The following is a 20,280-nucleotide window of genomic DNA, read 5'->3' as shown; positions in this document are numbered from 1 at the left end:
CTGGCTGGCTGGTACCAAGCTGACTGGCTGGCTGGTACCAAGCTGACTGGCTGGCTGGTACCTGGCTGGCTGACTGGCTGGTACCTGGCTGGCTGACTGGCTGGTACCTGGCTGACTGGCTGGCTGGTACCAAGCTGACTGGCTGGTACCTGGCTGACTGGCAAAAATTCTGTGTCCTGCCACCTGTTGACCTATACTTCAGACTGTTTGAAGTTATGTGTAAGCAATTAAGCAGGCTAATCATATTATGATTAAGCAAAAATATGTGAGGATCTTTGTCATCGACTTGGCATCCTGGTCGGACCCCACAACAAGCACAGTACACAGACCTGTAGACTCACAGACCTGTAGACTCACAGACCTGTAGACTCACAGACCTGTAGACTCACAGACCTGTAGACTCACAGACCTGTAGACACACAGACCTGTAGACACACAGACCTGCTCTGAGACAGCACAGTACACAGACCTGTTGACCTGGGTTCAAATAGCATTTGTCTTCTTTAAAATATATATGTACTTCGAAAATCATCTACGCTTGATTGAGGTTGTCTGGCCGGCACAATGGACCCAATCTAATAGCACCATATGGTACTCCAGGAGGGAAAATGACACTCAACGTATTTGAAAGGTAACCAACTGTATTGGAAGGGAATTGGGCAGTCCTGCCCCTGGCCTGAAGACAGGAGGAGACAGGTAGCCTCATCTCCAGCTGTTGTACAGTGTTGACTGGTATCGTGACAGTAGGACTTCTGTAGAGTGCAGTAGTAAAGGTGCTCTGAGGCAAACCTCTCTCAAGGTAATGGAGTATAATGATGGAAAGTAGGGATAACTGCCGGCTGGATTCAGAATCTACATGCAGGTTGTAACCATAGTATATTTGCCTCTTCAGGGAATCAATGCTTTCATAACATATAGTATCATAAGCTCTTGTGGTAAGCTATAAAAACAGCATTATAAACTGGGTGGTTCGAGCCCTGTATGCTGATTGGCTGACAGCCGTGGTATATCAGACCGGATACCACGGGTATGACAAAACATGCGTTTTTACTGCTCTAATTACGTTGGTAACCAGTTTATAACAGCAATAAGGCACCTCAGGGGTTTGTGGTATATGGCCAATATACCATGGCTAAGGGCTGTGTCCAGGTACTCCGCTTTGCGTTGTGCCTAAGAACAGCCCTTAGCCGTGGTATATTAGCCATATACCACACCCCCTCGGGCCTTATTGCTTAAGTATAGTATATAGTATGTGTGAGCAGTTCCCACATGAAGAAATACTATAGTATACTATGGTATAAATACTATAGTATTCACTGTAGTGTTTTTGCAGTATTTACTGTAGTATATTGTAGCATTTACTGTAGTATACTGTAGTATTTACTATAGACTAGTTGGTTCATTAGGAACAGAAACAACATGCCCTAACCATGGGGCAAAACAGATGAGGTTGGCTTAGATTGTTGACAACATGTAAGCTATATTTTGTCTCCAATGTTTATTGAAAACATAAATACATTTGCACAATGACCACTTGTTGTCTCTCAAATACATTGTTACATTTGTTGGTTAGCTAGCTAGCGAATTTGAGCCATATTAGCATTGACATGAAATCCGTCAAAACAGCTCAAATCAAGACATGGTGTCAATAAGATGAAACGAGCTGAAACGAGTCCCTTACGATTCCCCACATGGCAGTTTGTTGTCGTTCATGCTAGTAGTCTGGCCATCCATGCTAGTAGTCTGGCCATCCATGCTAGTAGTCTGACCATCCATGCTAGTAGTCTGGCCATCCATGCTAGTAGTCTGACCATCCATGCTAGTAGTCTGGCCATCCATGCTAGTAGTCTGGCCATCCATGCTAGTAGTCTGGCCATCCATGCTAGTAGTCTGGCCATCCATGCTAGTAGTCTGGCCATCCATGCTAGTAGTCTGGCCATCCATGCTAGTAGTCTGACCATCCATGCTAGTAGTCTGGTCATCCATGCTAGTAGTCTGGCCATCCATGCTAGTAGTCTGGCCATCCATGCTAGTAGTCTGGCCATCCATGCTAGTAGTCTGGCCATCCATGCTAGTAGTCTGGCCATCCATGCTAGTAGTCTGACCATCCATGCTAGTAGTCTGGTCATCCATGCTAGTAGTCTGGCCATCCATGCTAGTAGTCTGGCCATCCAGAACCACAACACCAGGCTGAATCTACTGCATGGAAGCGCGCACATCGGTTTCCTGACTTTGTCAGCCAACCTGTCTATAGTGTTTTTGTTTTATTGTCTGTGACATAGAACTGGAAGCTTTCTCCTTGAGGAAACCTACTGGAGAAATACTAAAGAGCAGGTTTTTAAAAGGTTTTCCATAACCTGTAGGTAGGTAGGTCTGAACAGAGAGTTCAGAGCTTCTGCTCTTTTCTATAACCTGTAGGGAACACAATATATGGTGTGTACTTGGCATGTAGGTTTCTCACTTATGGGTGGCATAAATTGGGATACGGGTGGGAATGGAATGGACAGGGTATATGCAAAATAAATACTGTAGTATTTAATAGAGTTTTAAAAAACTGTAGTGGTTTTGCAGACTGTAGTATTTTTGCAGACATTACTGCTGTATTTACTACAGTTTCTTTTCCGGATAATACTATAGTATTTACTATTGTATTCTACAGTATACCACAACATTATACAGTAAGTACTACACATGATCGAGGGATACTACTGTACACTGTGTAGTATAGTATTCTACAGTATACTACAGTTTACTACAGAAATCTATAGTAAGTACAGTAGTATTCTATTGTCAACTGTAGTATTTCTTCATGTGGGTTGAAAGGAGATTGAACCAAGGGCAGGTTTTATTAGTTTCACCAGTCTTCTGATAAATGCAACATTGTTGTTCTGATAATGGCAATAGCTGGAAATCCTTATTAGGAATTCTGAGGAAACGGATGTTTTGGGTAGTAGGATGTCTAGAAACACATCTGAGTGTTCTGCATGACGTTGTCACTGTTATTTAGACAGCGTCCTTACCTCACCTTACCATCTCTCTCTCTCTCTCTCTCTCTCTATCTCTTCTCTCTATCTCTTCTCTCTCTTTTTTCTATTCTCTCTCTCATCTCTCTCTTCTCTCTATATTTTCTCTCTTCTCTCTCTCTCCTCTCTCTTCTTTATCTTCTGTTCTCTAACTTATCTCTCTCTCTTCTCTCCTCTTCTCTCTCTCTCCACTCTCCCTCTTCTCTCTTCTCTCTCTAGAACGTGACAATCAGGAGGCGAGGATCACAGAGATCCATAGCATCGTCCACTGGCTCCCAGAGAAGAACCGGCAGATGCTGGACCTGCTTACGAAACACTTGGCAAAGTAGGTTTGGTTTAGGCCCACTCCCCTGGGGTCTCCCATGTACTGTGTTACAAATCCTCCTGCCTGTACCGCGCTGACGGCCATGACCACAACTGACTCCCAAATGCACCCTATTCCTTATGTAGTGCACTATTTAGGGAATAGGGTGTCCATTTTGGATGCAGACCATGTTACAAATCCCCCACCCAGGCCTGTAAGAGGATTGGCTTGGTAATGAACTCAGGACTGTAGTGTTGACACCAGTAATGGCTCCTAACTTTCCCCTGTGTTCCTCCTCTACACCACCACCGAAAAACAACACACGTCATTAGTTTGGTCGCCAGACTCATCCTCTTCTTCTGGGTATTGTTGTCCAATGGAGGCGGTGCAGTTTGCCATCTGTCTTTCTCAATACCATGTCAGAGTGACGATAGGTTACTATCAGAGGCAGGCAGCAGAGTTAAAACTCTTACCCTATTTATTGTTGTCCAACATGCTGAGAGAGGATTATGGGTAATCCTAAACCGGTCGTCATGGTTTAGATTTAACTAACATACACTATGTCTATGTACATTTATTTTTACATTTCATGTGCCGTCACATACGAGATGGTACATCCTGAAATCGGAAATGACAGTGTTTTTATAGGAATGGGCAGATGTTGGATAATGACAGTGTTTGACCCCAGCTAAAAGAAGGGCTTGACTTGGTTGGCATGTGCACTATGATGCAGCAGGGTTGTTCTACCAATTTGCTGCCTTTTGAGAAGTGTAACGTGGTAAAAAAATTCATAGAAAAATTATTTCACCTAATTTTAACATTCTGTCATAAAGAGCACATGTTCAACTTCATCAAAATATATAGTACCTGCCTGTTAAAGGCCCAGTGTGTGTTTTATATCATACTGTACAGCAGCTGATGAAACTAACACTGTAAAAGTGAGAGAATAAAATGTGATCAGTGTTATTTCCTTATAGCTGGTTGAAAATATAGTCTACACAGCATTTTCCGATCAGCAGGTTTGCATGGGCGGGAGTTTTGGATTTCTATGGTGACATCACCATACGGTAAATTGGTTAATAGACCAATAACGAAGAGAGTACCAAACCTCTCTGCCAGTTTTTCCCTCCCCACTCAGACAACTCCCAGACACTACTAGCAAAATTCTTGCTTGAGATATAGTTTTTTGCTTTAAAGCTATTTATGCCCATTTTAACGGAAGTCTATTACAGTAAGGTACTTAATTGTTACACAGAAATTCTATGATATTGATATAAAAACTGCTGCATTGTGTCTTTAAGTGCCAAATAAAGTAACATAGTTGACGATTTCTTCTTAAATCACCCATAAATCCCCACGTGACAGGGGGAATGGAAGCTTGTTGTGTGCAACAGGGAGTGGCAATTGAATGCAAGCTTCACAACATTTTTTAAATTGTTCAAACATTTTCAAGCCTGTCTGTCTATGGATAACAGGGTTGACGTGTTATTCTAGTCTGTCTGTCTATGGGTAACAGGGTTGACGTGTTATTCTAGCCTGTCTGTCTATGGGTAACAGGGTTGACGTGTTATTCTAGCCTGTCTGTCTATGGGTAACAGGGTTGACGTGTTATTCTAGCCTGTCTGTCTATGGGTAACAGGGTTGACGTGTTATTCTAGCCTGTCTGTCTGTGGGTAACAGGGTTGACGTGTTATTCTAGCCTGTCTGTGGGTAACAGGGTTGACGTGTTATTCTAGCCTGTCTGTCTATGGGTAACAGGGTTGACGTGTTATTCTAGCCTGTCTGTCTGTGGGTAACAGGGTTGACGTGTTATTCTAGCCTGTCTGTCTATGGGTAACAGGGTTGACGTGTTATTCTAGCCTGTCTGTCTATGGGTAACAGGGTTGACGTGTTATTCTAGTCTGTCTGTCTATGGGTAACAGGGTTGACGTGTTATTCTAGCTTGTCTGTCTATGGGTAACAGGGTTGACGTGTTATTCTAGCCTGTCTGTCTATGGGTACCAGGGTTGACGTGTTATTCTAGCCTGTCTGTCTATGGGTAACAGGGTTGACGTGTTATTCTAGCCTGTCTGTCTATGGGTAACAGGGTTGACGTGTTATTCTAGCCTGTCTGTCTGTGGGTAACAGGGTTGACGTGTTATTCTAGCCTGTCTGTCTATGGGTAACAGGTGTTACGCTCCACCTGCTCAGTTTTACACCACTAAACACCAGAAAATGACAAACTGCATTTACTCTATGATTTGACTATTAGATGTTTAATGTTAGATGTTTAAATTAGATGACTATTAGATGTTTAAAGTTCCACCATATTAAAACAAGAGTTCAGTTCTGTAACGGTTTTCTTCCAGGGGTGAAGGAGAGGACCAAAGTGCAGCGCGGCTAGTGTTAAACATGTTTAATAAAGAACAAGTAAAACACTACAAACAATACAAAATAACAAATGTGCAAAAACCGACACAGACCTATCTGGTGCAGACAATCACAGAGACAGGAAACAAACACCCACAAAATCCCAACACAAAACAAGCCTCCTATATATGATTCTCAATCAGGGACAACGATTACCATCTGCCTCTGATTGAGAACCATATTAGGCTGGACATAGAAACAGACAAACTAGACACACAACATAGAATTCCCACCCAGCTCACGTCCTGACCAACTAAACACATACAAAACAACAGAAAACAGGTCAGGAACGTGACAAGTTCACGTAACAGGGTTGACCTTAAAACGAGGGACAGATGAAGACAAAATGAATCACTAACCACATTAAATAAATAATGATCTTCAAAAATGACTGTCGAAGCAACAAAATAACTAAGGCTGAATGAAGTGTGTTAAATCTTCCTAGAAGTGACACAGGGTTGACGGAGGGACACTTTGGCACTTTAGCAAGCCTTTATTCATATTAATAAAAAATCTGATTTATTGACTTTTCCATGTGGCCTATATTAAAGGGCGCTTCATTAAATATAACAGCCTTTTAAAATTCAATATTGGTGCACAATTTCTATTTAAAATATCAAAGGGACACAAAAGGCAGTCATTTGGTGGAACGACCCAGCAGTGTTTGTCACTCAGAAAGTAGCAACACCATGCAACACTAACACTGGATAGGGCCAAAGAGAAAACTCATTTTTTTGATGGAGTTTAGCTGATATCAGCAGTGCAAAACTCCCATTTGCGATTTTACTTTGATTGGGGAGAATGTGTGTCCTCAATATGAATACGAGCCAACTGGCATTAGTGAGATGTGTCACAATGAATCAATGATTTATACTGCATCCCAAATGGAACCCCATTATCTTATAGCACACTAGCAGGACACATCTTTAAAGTGCGGCAGGTAGCCTAGCGGTTAAGAGCATTGGGCCAATAACAGAACGGTTGCTGGTTCGAATCCCCGAGCTGACTAGGTGAAAAATCGGGCGATGTACCCTTGAGCAAGGCATTTAACTCTAACTGCTCATGTAAGTCACTCTGGATAAGAGCGGCTGCTAAAAGACTCAAATGTAAATGTAAAGTCTCTCACACATCTTTCCTCGCTCCCCCCCCACCCTTACCTCACGACCCCCCCCAGTGTGGCCAGTCACCACCAGCAGAACCTGATGACTGTGGCCAACCTGGGGGTGGTGTTCGGCCCCACTCTGCTGAGGCCGCAGGAAGAGACTGTGGCAGCCATCATGGACATCAAGTTCCAGAACATCGTGGTGGAGATCCTCATCGAGAACCACGAGAGGGTGAGTCAGTCACTGAGGGGTCTCAAAGAGAGAAGTTCTGTTCAACACAATCCAACACCTTATCTTATCTCTCTTACCTGGATGACAGGGTTAGTCTCCAAGTCCCACATTGGCCCCTGGCGGATAATGGGGCCGTTGGAGGGAGGGAGGGAGAGACCAGAACTGTAATCTGATTAGCCAGGGTGGAGGAGTATTTATCACTAAGTGTGTCTGTGAAAACTAATGATCCACTTTTACTTGAGCAGCGATTGATTCTGAGATTCATCTGCCCCAGACTTTTGATTTAATTATCTGAATGGAATGAGAGAAATATTGTCAGAGGAATGGAGGCTGCCAGACACAGTGTTGGGAAAAGAAGCATCCTTGTCATAATGCTGATAACATTTCTGAATACCTGAAGCATTATGAGAGTGGCATGGTATTAAGTATGTGGACACCCACTCCCTTACTGAAGAGCTCAGTGACTTTCAACGTGGCACCGTCATACACTACATCCCCAAAAGTATATGGACATCGACTCGTCGAACATATCATTCCAAAATCATGGACGTCCTATGACGGTGCCACGTTGAAAGTCACTGAGCTCTTCAGTAAGGCCATTCTACTGCCAATGTTTGTCTATGGAGATTGCATGGCTGTGTGCTCGATTGTATACACCTGTCAGCAATGGGTGTGGCTGAAATAGCCGTATCCACTAATTTGAAGGTGTGTTCACATACTTCTGTATATATAGTGTAGGATGCCACCTTTCCAAGTCAATTAGTTACATTTCTGCCCTGCTAGCAGCTTCCCCGGTCAACTGTAAGTGATGTTATTGTGAAGTGGAAACATCTAGGAGCAACAACGGCTCAGCCGCGAAGTGGTAGGCAAAACAATCTAACAGAACGGGACCACAAGTGCTGATGTGCGTGGCGCGCATAAATTGTCTCTCCTCGGTTGCAACACTCACTACCGAGTTCCAAACTGCCTCTGGAAGCAACGTCAGAGCAAGAACTGTTTGCCGGAAGCTTCATGAAATGTGTTTCCATGGCCGAGCAGCCGCACACAAGCCTAAGATCACCATGCGCAATGCCAAGCTTCGACTGGAGTGGTGTAAAGCTCGCCGCCATTGGACACTGGAGCAGGGAAACGCGTTCTCTGGAGTGATGAATCACGCTTCACCATCTGGCAGTTCGACGGACGAATCTGGGTTTGGATGAGCCAGGAGAACGCTACCTGCCCGAATGCATGGTGCCAACTGTAAAGTTTGGTGGAGGAGGAGTAATAATGGTCTGGGGCTGTTTTTCATGGTTCGGGCTCGACCCCTTAAGACTTCCCTTCACTGGACCTAACACTACGGCATACAATGACATTCTAGATGAATCTGTGCTTCCAATTTTGTGGCAACAGTTTGGGGAAGGCCTTTTCTGGTTTCAGCATGACATTGCTGCATGCACAAAGCGAGGTCCATACAGAAATGACTTGTCGAGATCGGTGTGAAAGAACTTTCCTGGACTGCACAGAGCCCTGACCTCAACCCCATCGAACACCTTTGGGATAAGTTGGAACGCCGACTGCAAGTCAGGCCTAATCGCCCAACATCAGTGCTTGACCTCGCTAATGCCCTTGCGGCTGAATGGAAGCAAGTCTCCGCAGCAATGTTCCAACATCTAGTGGAAAGCCTTCCCAGAAGAGTGGAGGCTGTTATGGCAGCAAAGGGGGGACCAACTCCATGTTAATGCCCATTGATTTTTGAATGAGATGTTCGACGAGCAGGTGTCCACATACTTTAGGCCATGTAGTGTATCTGTAAATTGTAATACCATTTCCTCTCTTCTCACAAAGGCCCTACAATTTCATTGTCAAACTAAATGTTTAGTTGTGTGAGTAAGTTTATTTAGCCATGGGTGGGTACCTGTAGTCAGTGTACAGTATGGGAAGGTTGATTGTGCCAGTGCTGTGTGTGCAGATATTCAAGGACATGCCAGTTCCAGGAGGTGGCCCGGCCAACCTACAGTTCAACCTGCAGCCGCGGAGGAGGAGCACGGAGAGCAAGGCCCCGTCCTGCAGCGAGAGACCCCTCACCCTCTTCCACACACCCACACACTCCCAGAAAGGTGGGCACAACAGTCTCTCTTCATCCCACACACCCTTCCTAATGTTCAGTGTCAGTCAGGACAGGAGACATCCAAATTGCCTGAGATTTGTTCATCCTTCTTAATTTAAATTACTTTCTTCTCCTTTTCAAATGTAAAAAAAAAAATCTATTGAGAGCATTTGCGTTGGCGGCTGACACGTTGATCACCAATCTTAAATATCCTCCTCACCGACTCAAGTGGTTAGTGTAACATATACATCTTCTTATTGCTGTTATGTAGTGGAGGAGAGGAACAGTGTGGTAGTGAACTCTACTCTAGAGCTCCAGCAGCCGCAGCCAGCCCAGGCCAAGGCCCCCCACAACAACCCTTCAGCCACCCCCTCCTCCTCAGCAGCGGTCAACCATAACAGCAGTGGCAGCCACGGCCACAGCTGGACCCCACGCAACAGCCTGACCAGCACTGACGGAGACCAGGACAGGGGCCTGACTGCCAGGCAGAACTCACAGAGCCGCCCAAACTCACTGTGAGTACACATACATAAGCAAGCCTGCAAACGCGTTTGCACGCACGCACACTCTCTTTCTTCACTGTACTCTTTGTGTCTTTCTACACCCTCCTTTCTGTCTATTTCTTCACCCTCCTCTCTGTCTCTCTTCACCCTCCTCTCTGTCTCTTTCTTCACCCTCCTCTCGGTCTCTTTCTTCACCCTCCTCTCTGTCTCTTTCTTCACCCTCCTCTCTGTCTCTTTCTTCACCCTCCTCTCTCTCTTCACCCTCCTCTCTGTCTCTTTCTTCACCCTCCTCTCGGTCTCTTTCTTCACCCTCCTCTCTGTCTCTTTCTTCACCCTCCTCTCGGTCTCTTTCTTCACCCTCCTCTCTGTCTCTTTCTTTACCCTCCTCTCTGTCTCTTTCTTCACCCTCCTCTCTGTCTCTCTTCACCCTCCTCTCTCTCTTCACCCTCCTCTCTGTCTCTTTCTTCACCCTCCTCTCGGTCTCTTTCTTCACCCTCCTCTCTGTCTCTTTCTTCACCCTCCTCTCTGTCTCTTTCTTCACCCTCTTCTCTGTCTCTTTCTTCACCCTCCTCTCTGTCTCTTTCTTCACCCTCCTCTCTGTCTCTTTCTTCACCCTCCTCTCTGTCTCTTTCTTCACCCTCCTCTCGGTCTCTTTCTTCACCCTCCTCTCGGTCTCTTTCTTCACCTTTGCATTGACATAATACTCCCCCGAGTGTTGATAGAAGACATCTTTGATGGAATATGATCTTACCTTGTGAAATCTCTTGAGGGTTGACAAAAGTAATTTAACTCACTGGGAGAAGCGAGATGTGTTCTCAAAGGCTGCCTCTCCAAAACCACAGAAATTGGCTATACTCAATTCTGTCTCTCTCATACTCCTTCTTTCGCGCTTGCTCTCCCATTGATTATGTCTCATCTTCAGAGCTCTGTTCTCATGTATTTTCTTTCCCTTAAGGTCATGTTTGGAGGTGTTGGTACTGAGGAGAATGGGTCCATTTGCAGTGTGATCCTCTCTCTCTCTCCCTCCTTCTCTCTATCACTCTCTCTCTCTCCCTCCTTCTCTCTCTCTTGCTCTGTCTCTCTATCACTCTCTCTCTCTGTCTCTCTATCTCTTTCTCCCTCTCTCTCTCCCTCCTTCTCTCTCTCGCTCTTTCTCTCTATCACTCTCTCTCTGTCTCTATCTCTTTCTCCCTCTCTCTCTCTGTCTCTCTTCCTCCCTCTCCTGTTCTCCCTCCACTTCTGTCTCTCTGTCTCTCTCTTTCTCTTCCTCCCTCTCTCTTTCTCCCTCTCCCCCCTCTCTCTCTCTGTCCCTCCCTCCCTTCCTTGCTCTCTCTCTATCCCTTTCTCTCTCTCTTTCTCCCTCTCTCTCTCCTCCTTAATCCCCCCCTCTCTCAGAACAGGAAGTGGACACAGCAGATTGAATAAGAAATTGATTTTGAGCCACAAGCTGATGGCCTTTTGGAACACACTTAATTCCCTCCAATATAAAATGTAGGACAAGAGATGGAGAGAGAGACATCGTGTTGTCAGTATGTTTCTCCGCTGACGCTAGCAGCAATCCTGAACAGGGGTCTGATAATGGGTCATAATGGATCGTAGTTTTAACGACAACATGGCGCATTCACAACATGGCGCATTCACAACATGGCACATTCACAACATGGCACATTCACAACATGGCACATTCACAAAATGGTGCATTCACAACATGCCGCATTCACAACATGGTGTATTCACAACATGGAGTATTCACAACATGCCGCATTCACAACATGGTGTATTCACAACATGGAGTATTCACAACATGGCACATTCACAACATGGTGCATTCACAACATGGCACATTCACAACATGGCACATTCACAAAATGGTGCATTCACAACATGGCGCATTCACAACATGGTGTATTCACAACATGGAGTATTCACAACATGGCACATTCACAACATGGCACATTCACAAAATAGTGCATCAGAGATATTAGAGAAAGGAGGAGATAGGAATCCCATGGGGCAATGAATGGAGAAACGTATAACACCCCCCCACCCAGCAGACTGTTGGCCAATCACATTCACATTGTCATGCTGTGTCATGCAGTTGCTAAGCTAATCGTCACGCAATCCCTTCTCAAAGTCAGGGTATGAGTCGAGAAACATGCCTATTTTCCTCAAAAGTATGTAATGTCACGATTCCAAAGCTATACGATATTACAGAAAACAAGTTAATAATCTCACATCTCAGAAAATATTTGTAATGTTGTACTCCTTGGTCACGAAATTCATGCTGATGTTGGGTTTTTGAGCTTGTGCACAATTGACTCGCATTCACTCCTTGAAGGAGAGCTTTCCTTGTCCCAGAATGAACTGTACGGCCCATTGACGACGCATGGGCAATATACACAATGGGCGTAAATACAATTCCAATGGAGTTTCCCCATCTCCTCAAAACAATCTGTGGGTGCGTTCACAAAATGGTTTATTTGAGGATTCCATTGATCATGTGGTGTGTCTGAATCCAAAGTGTCACTTAGTTTTAGTCAATTTAAATGAAGGAAATTACATTGTGAGCAAAATTATTAATTATATCACTTTAGTAAATCATTTTAAAAGGGTTAATGACATTAGATTTCAGCATCTGTTGCCTCGATTTAAAAAATCCTAAATAACCAAACTTGTCTCATTGGTGTTACTACTCCTACTGGTGACAAAATGTTATCATAATGGCATATTCATTGATTTAGAATGGGAAAATGGACCCAAATGCATTTAAATAAATACAAATCTAGAAAGATAAGTACTCCTAAATGCCATGCCCAAATGCCACCGCAAACGAGCCTTTTAGGAGTTTTCTTTTAATCAAACCTTCACAAGCAATTTGATGGTTTGACAACAACCAGTTATTTAGCTTTAAAAAATAGGTTAAAAGCAAGATTTCCTCTCAGAAAGCAAATACAGTGGTTTGGTAAGCCAAGAGTTAATCTACTCAGTACTGTCATGCAGTGAAAGGCCATAAAACAGCTGAGTAAGTCATTAATGGGCTTGTCATGGACCAACTATGCTTTATGAGTTGAAGGTCAGATTTGAACAGTGATGCGGCTTTTTTACAGCAGAAAACTGACTCATATTACAAGTGTTTATTTAACTCCCCGTGCTGATTATCTGAAACGTGTTGGGGAGCGAGGGAGAGCAGAACTCTCAGGGGGAAGCAGGGGAGACCTTCTGGCTCTCACATAACAACTGGAACCTTGTTCAACTGGTTCAATGCTAGCCTGTACAGAGACTTTTTTTTCTTTCAATGCTAGCCTGTACAGAGACTTGGTTTCATTCAATGCTAGCCTGTACAGAGACTTGGTTTCATTCAATGCTAGCCTGTACAGAGACTTGGTTTCATTCAATGCTAGCCTGTACAGAGACTTGGTTTCATTCAATGCTAGCCTGTACAGAGACTTGGTTTCATTCAATGCTAGCCTGTACAGTGACTTGATTTCATTCAATGCTAGCCTGTACAGTGACTTGGTTTCATTCAATGCTAATCTGTACAGTGACTTGGTTTCATTCAATGCTAGCCTGTACAGAGACTTGGTTTCATTCAATGCTAGCCGGTACAGTGACTTTGTTTCATTCAATGCTAGCCTGTACAGAGACTCAGTTTCATCCAATGCTAGCCTGTACAGTGACTTGGTTTCATTCAATGCTAGCCTGTACAGAGACTTTGTTTCATTCAATGCTAGTCTGTACAGTGACTTGGTTTCATTCAATGCTAGCCTGTACAGAGACTTGGTTTCATTCAATGGTAGCCTGTACAGAGACTTGGTTTCATTCAATGCTAGCCTGTACAGAGACTTGGTTTCATTCAATGCTAGCCTGTACAGTGACTTGATTTCATTCAATGCTAGCCTGTACAGTGACTTGGTTTCATTCAATGCTAGCCTGTACAGTGACTTGGTTTCATTCAATGCTAGCCTGTACAGAGACTTGGTTTCATTCAATGCTAGCCTGTACAGTGACTTTGTTTCATTCAACGCTAGCCTGTACAGAGACTCGGTTTCATCCAATGCTAGCCTGTACAGTGACTTGGTTTCATTCAATGCTAGCCTGTACAGTGACTTTGTTTCATTCAATGCTAGCCTGTACAGTGACTTGGTTTCATTCAATGCTAGCCTGTACAGAGACTTTGTTTCATTCAATGCTAGCCTGTACAGAGACTTGGTTTCATTCAATGCTAGCCTGTACAGTGACTTGATTTCATTCAATGCTAGCCTGTACAGAGACTTGGTTTCATTCAATGCTAGCCTGTACAGTGACTTGGTTTCATTCAATGCTAGCCTGTACAGTGACTTGGTTTCATTCAATGCTAGCCTGTACAGAGACTTGGTTTCATTCAATGCTAGCCTGTACAGAGACTTGGTTTCATTCAATGCTAGCCTGTACAGTGACTTGGTTTCATTCAATGCTAGCCTGTACAGTGACTTGGTTTCATTCAATGCTAGCCTGTACAGTGACTTTGTTTCATTCAATGCTGGCCTGTACAGTGACTTGGTTTCATTCAATGCTAGCCTGTACAGAGACTTGGTTTCATTCAATGCTAGCCTGTACAGAGACTTGGTTTCATTCAATGCTAGCCTGTACAGAGACTTTGTTTCATTCAATGCTAGCCTGTACAGAGACTTGGTTTCATTCAATGCTAGCCTGTACAGAGACTTGGTTTCATTCAATGCTAGCCTGTACAGTGACTTGATTTCATTCAATGCTAGCCTGTACAGAGACTTGGTTTCATTGAATGCTAGCCTGTACAGTGACTTTGTTTCATTCAATGCTAGCCTGTACAGTGACTTGGTTTCATTCAATGCTAGCCTGTACAGAGACTTGGTTTCATTCAATGCTAGCCTGTACAGAGTCAAGTCAAGTTTATTTTTTTTATATATAGCCCTTCGTACATCAGCTAATATCTCGAAGTGCTGTACAGAAACCCAGCCTAAAACCCCAAACAGCTAGCAATGCAGGTGTAGAAGCACGGTGGCTAGGAAAAACTCCCTAGAAAGGCCAAAACCTAGGAAGAAACCTAGAGAGGAACCAGGCTATGAGGGGTGGCCAGTCCTCTTCTGGCTGTGCCGGGTGGAGATTATAACAGAACTATGCCAAGATGTTCAAAAATGTTCATAAGTGACAAGCATGGTCAAATAATAATCATGAATAATTTTCAGTTGGCTTTTCATAACCGATCATTAAGAGTTGAAAAACAACAGGTCTGGGACAGGTGGCGGTTCCATAACCGCAGGCAGAACAGTTGAAACTGGAATAGCAGCAAGGCCAGGCGGACTGGGGACAGCAAGGAGTCACCACGCCCGGTAGTCCCGACGTATGGTCCTAGGGCTCAGGTCCTCCGAGAGAAAGAAAGAGAAAATTAGAGAGAGCCAAGATTTTCAAAATGTTCATAAATGACAAGCATGGTCAAATAATAATCAGGAATAAATCTCAGTTGGCTTTTCATAGCCGATCATTAAGAGTTGAAAACAGCAGGTCTGGGACAGGTAGGGGTTCCGTAACCGCAGGCAGAACAGTTGAAACTGGAATAGCAGCAAGGCCAGGCGGACTGGGGACAGCAAGGAGGCATCATGCCCGGTAGTCCTGACGTATGGTCCTAGGGCTCAGGTTCTCAGAGAGAGAGAAAGAAAGAGAGAACGAGAGAATTAGAGAGAGCATACTTAAATTCACACAGGACACTGGATAAGACAGGAGAAGTACTCCAGGTATAACCAACTGACCCTAGCCCCCCGACACAAACTACTGCAGCATAAATACTGGAGGCTGAGACAGGAGCGGTCAGGAGACACTGTGGCCCCATCCGAAGATACCCCCGGACAGGGCCAAACAGGAAGGATATAACCCCACCCACTTTGCCAAAGCACAGCCCCCGCACCACTAGAGGGATATCTTCAACCACCAACTTACAATCCTGAGACAAGGCCGAGTATAGTCCACAAAGATCTCCACCACAGCACAAACCAAGGGGGGGCGCCAACCCAGACAGGAAGATCACGTCAGTAACTCAACCCACTCAAGTGACGCACCCCTCCTAGGGACGGCATGAAAGAGCACCAGTAAGCCAGTGACTCAGCCCCTGTAATAGGGTTAGAGGCAGAGAATCCCAGTGGAGAGAGGGGAACCGGCCAGGCAGAGACAGCAAGAGACTTGGTTTCATTCAATGCTAGCCTGTACAGTGACTTGATTTCATTCAATGCTAGCCTGTACAGAGACTTGGTTTCATTCAATGCTAGCCTGTACAGTGACTTGGTTTCATTCAATGCTAGCCTGTACAGAGACTTGGTTTCATTCAATGCTAGCCTGTACAGTGACTTGATTTCATTCAATGCAAGCCTGTACAGAGACTTGGTTTCATTCAATGCTAGCCTGTACAGTGACTTTGTTTCATTCAATGCTAGCCTGTACAGAGACTTGGTTTCATTCAATGCTAGCCTGTACAAAGACTTGGTTTCATTCAATGCTAGCCTGTACAGAGACTTGGTTTCATTCAATGCTAGCCTGTACAGTGACTTGATTTCATTCAATGCTAGCCTGTACAGAGACTTGGTTTCATTCAATGCTAGCCTGTTCAGTGACTTGGTTTCATTCAATGCTAGCCTGTACAGTGACTTGGTTTCATTCAATGCTAGCCTGTACAGAGACTTGGTTTCATTCAATGCTAGCCTGTACAGTGACTTGGTTTCATTCAATGCTAGCCTGTACAGTGACTTTGTTTCATTCAATGCTAGCCTGTACAGTGACTTGGTTTCATTCAATGCTAGCCTGTACAGAGACTTGGTTTCATTCAATGCTAGCCTGTACAGTGACTTGGTTTCATTCAATGCTAGCCTGTACAGTGACTTGGTTTCATTCAATGCTAGCCTGTACAGTGACTTTGTTTCATTCAATGCTAGCCTGTACAGTGACTTGGTTTCATTCAATGCTAGCCTGTACAGAGACTTGGTTTCATTCAATGCTAGCCTGTACAGAGACTTGGTTTCATTCAATGCTAGCCTGTACAGTGACTTGGTTTCATTCAATGCTAGCCTGTACAGTGACTTGGTTTCATTCAATGCTAGCCTGTACAGTGACTTTGTTTCATTCAATGCTAGCCTGTACAGTGACTTGGTTTCATTCAATGCTAGCCTGTACAGAGACTTGGTTTCATTCAATGCTAGCCTGTACAGTGACTTGGTTTCATTCAATGCTAGCCTGTACAGTGACTTGGTTTCATTCAATGCTAGCCTGTACAGTGACTTTGTTTCATTCAATGCTAGCCTGTACAGTGACTTGGTTTCATTCAATGCTAGCCTGTACAGAGACTTGGTTTCATTCAATGCTAGCCTGTACAGAGACTTGGTTTCATTCAATGCTAGCCTGTACAGGGACTTGGTTTCATTCAATGCTAGCCTGTACAGTGACTTGGTTTCATTCAATGCTAGCCTGTACAGAGACTTGGTTTCATTCAATGCTAGCCTGTACAGAGACTTGGTTTCATTCAATGCTAGCCTGTACAGAGACTTGGTTTCATTCAATGCTAGCCTGTACAGTGACTTGATTTCATTCAATGCAAGCCTGTACAGAGACTTGGTTTCATTCAATGCTAGCCTGTACAGTGACTTTGTTTCATTCAATGCTAGCCTGTACAGAGACTTGGTTTCATTCAATGCTAGCCTGTACAGAGACTTGGTTTCATTCAATGCTAGCCTGTACAGTGACTTGATTTCATTCAATGCTAGCCTGTACAGAGACTTGGTTTCATTCAATGCTAGCCTGTTCAGTGACTTGGTTTCATTCAATGCTAGCCTGTACAGTGACTTGGTTTCATTCAATGCTAGCCTGTACAGAGACTTGGTTTCATTCAATGCTAGCCTGTACAGAGACTTGGTTTCATTCAATGCTAGCCTGTACAGTGACTTGGTTTCATTCAATGCTAGCCTGTACAGTGACTTGGTTTCATTCAATGCTAGCCTGTACAGTGACTTTGTTTCATTCAATGCTAGCCTGTACAGTGACTTGGTTTCATTCAATGCTAGCCTGTACAGAGACTTGGTTTCATTCAATGCTAGCCTGTACAGAGACTTGGTTTCATTCAATGCTAGCCTGTACAGTGACTTTGTTTCATTCAATGCTAGCCTGTACAGAGACTTGGTTTCATTCAATGCTAGCCTGTACAAAGACTTGGTTTCATTCAATGCTAGCCTGTACAGAGACTTGGTTTCATTCAATGCTAGCCTGTACAGTGACTTGATTTCATTCAATGCTAGCCTGTACAGAGACTTGGTTTCATTCAATGCTAGCCTGTTCAGTGACTTGGTTTCATTCAATGCTAGCCTGTACAGTGACTTGATTTCATTCAATGCTAGCCTGTACAGAGACTTGGTTTCATTCAATGCTAGCCTGTACAGTGACTTGGTTTCATTCAATGCTAGCCTGTACAGTGACTTGGTTTCATTCAATGCTAGCCTGTACAGAGACTTGGTTTCATTCAATGCTAGCCTGTACAGAGACTTGGTTTCATTCAATGCTAGCCTGTACAGAGACTTGGTTTCATTCAATGCTAGCCTGTACAGTGACTTGGTTTCATTCAATGCTAGCCTGTACAGTGACTTTGTTTCATTCAATGCTAGCCTGTACAGTGACTTGGTTTCATTCAATGCTAGCCTGTACAGTGACTTGGTTTCATTCAATGCTAGCCTGTACAGAGACTTGGTTTCATTCAATGCTAGCCTGTACAGAGACTTTGTTTCATTCAATGCTAGCCTATACAGAGACTTGGTTTCATTCAATGCTAGCCTGTACAGAGACTTGGTTTCATTCAATGCTAGCCTGTACAGTGACTTGATTTCATTCAATGCAAGCCTGTACAGAGACTTTGTTTCATTCAATGCTAGCCTGTACAGTGACTTGGTTTCATTCAATGCTAGCCTGTACAGAGACTTGGTTTCATTCAATGCTAGCCTGTACAGTGACTTGGTTTCATTCAATGCTAGCCTGTACAGTGACTTGGTTTCATTCAATGCTAGCCTGTACAGTGACTTGGTTTCATTCAATGCTAGCCTGTACAGAGACTTGGTTTCATTCAATGCTAGCCTGTACAGTGACTTGGTTTCATTCAATGCTAGCCTGTACAGTGACTTGGTTTCATTCAATGCTAGCCTGTACAGTGACTTTGTTTCATTCAATGCTAGCCTGTACAGTGACTTGGTTTCATTCAATGCTAGCCTGTACAGAGACTTGGTTTCATTCAATGCTAGCCTGTACAGAGACTTGGTTTCATTCAATGCTAGCCTGTACAGTGACTTGGTTTCATTCAATGCTAGCCTGTACAGTGACTTTGTTTCATTCAATGCTAGCCTGTACAGTGACTTGGTTTCATTCAATGCTAGCCTGTACAGAGACTTGGTTTCATTCAATGCTAGCCTGTACAGTGACTTGGTTTCATTCAATGCTAGCCTGTACAGTGACTTGGTTTCATTCAATGCTAGCCTGTACAGTGACTTTGTTTCATTCAATGCTAGCCTGTACAGTGACTTGGTTTCATTCAATGCTAGCCTGTACAGAGACTTGGTTTCATTCAATGCTAGCCTGTACAGAGACTTGGTTTCATTCAATGCTAGCCTGTACAGGGACTTGGTTTCATTCAATGCTAGCCTGTACAGTGACTTTGTTTCATTCAATGCTAGCCTGTACAGAGACTTGGTTTCATTCAATGCTAGCCTGTACAGAGACTTGGTTTCATTCAATGCTAGCCTGTACAGAGACTTGGTTTCATTCAATGCTAGCCTGTACAGTGACTTGGTTTCATTCAATGCTAGCCTGTACAGTGACTTGGTTTCATTCAATGCTAGCCTGTACAGTGACTTTGTTTCATTCAATGCTAGCCTGTACAGTGACTTGGTTTCATTCAATGCTAGCCTGTACAGAGACTTGGTTTCATTCAATGCTAGCCTGTACAGAGACTTGGTTTCATTCAATGCTAGCCTGTACAGTGACTTTGTTTCATTCAATGCTAGCCTGTACAGAGACTTGGTTTCATTCAATGCTAGCCTGTACAAAGACTTGGTTTCATTCAATGCTAGCCTGTACAGAGACTTGGTTTCATTCAATGCTAGCCTGTACAGTGACTTGATTTCATTCAATGCTAGCCTGTACAGAGACTTGGTTTCATTCAATGCTAGCCTGTTCAGTGACTTGGTTTCATTCAATGCTAGCCTGTACAGTGACTTGATTTCATTCAATGCTAGCCTGTACAGAGACTTGGTTTCATTCAATGCTAGCCTGTACAGTGACTTGGTTTCATTCAATGCTAGCCTGTACAGTGACTTGGTTTCATTCAATGCTAGCCTGTACAGAGACTTGGTTTCATTCAATGCTAGCCTGTACAGAGACTTGGTTTCATTCAATGCTAGCCTGTACAGAGACTTGGTTTCATTCAATGCTAGCCTGTACAGTGACTTGGTTTCATTCAATGCTAGCCTGTACAGTGACTTTGTTTCATTCAATGCTAGCCTGTACAGTGACTTGGTTTCATTCAATGCTAGCCTGTACAGTGACTTGGTTTCATTCAATGCTAGCCTGTACAGAGACTTGGTTT

The 20,280-nt window shown here is 43.9% G+C and overlaps 1 protein-coding gene across 1 annotated transcript in view; it reads left to right on the top strand.

Moving 5' to 3' along the window:
• The first annotated feature begins 1,653 nt into the window (after positions 1–1,653).
• Positions 1,654–20,280, top strand: part of LOC120056757 (rho GTPase-activating protein 26-like) — a 31,161-nt gene continuing 12,534 nt past the window's right edge. The window contains exons 1-5 of the mRNA XM_039004965.1: positions 1,654–2,221; positions 3,243–3,348; positions 6,911–7,070; positions 9,019–9,166; positions 9,428–9,671. Coding sequence (XP_038860893.1) covers positions 1,654–2,221; positions 3,243–3,348; positions 6,911–7,070; positions 9,019–9,166; positions 9,428–9,671 — 1,226 coding nt within the window. The remainder of the gene's footprint in view (positions 2,222–3,242; positions 3,349–6,910; positions 7,071–9,018; positions 9,167–9,427; positions 9,672–20,280) is intronic.

Source organism: Salvelinus namaycush, chromosome 12 (assembly GCF_016432855.1).
Source record: "Salvelinus namaycush isolate Seneca chromosome 12, SaNama_1.0, whole genome shotgun sequence".
Lineage (NCBI taxonomy): Eukaryota > Metazoa > Chordata > Actinopteri > Salmoniformes > Salmonidae > Salvelinus > Salvelinus namaycush.
Note: the sequence above shows the minus strand (reverse complement) of the source record. Positions and strands in the feature narration are given on the sequence as shown.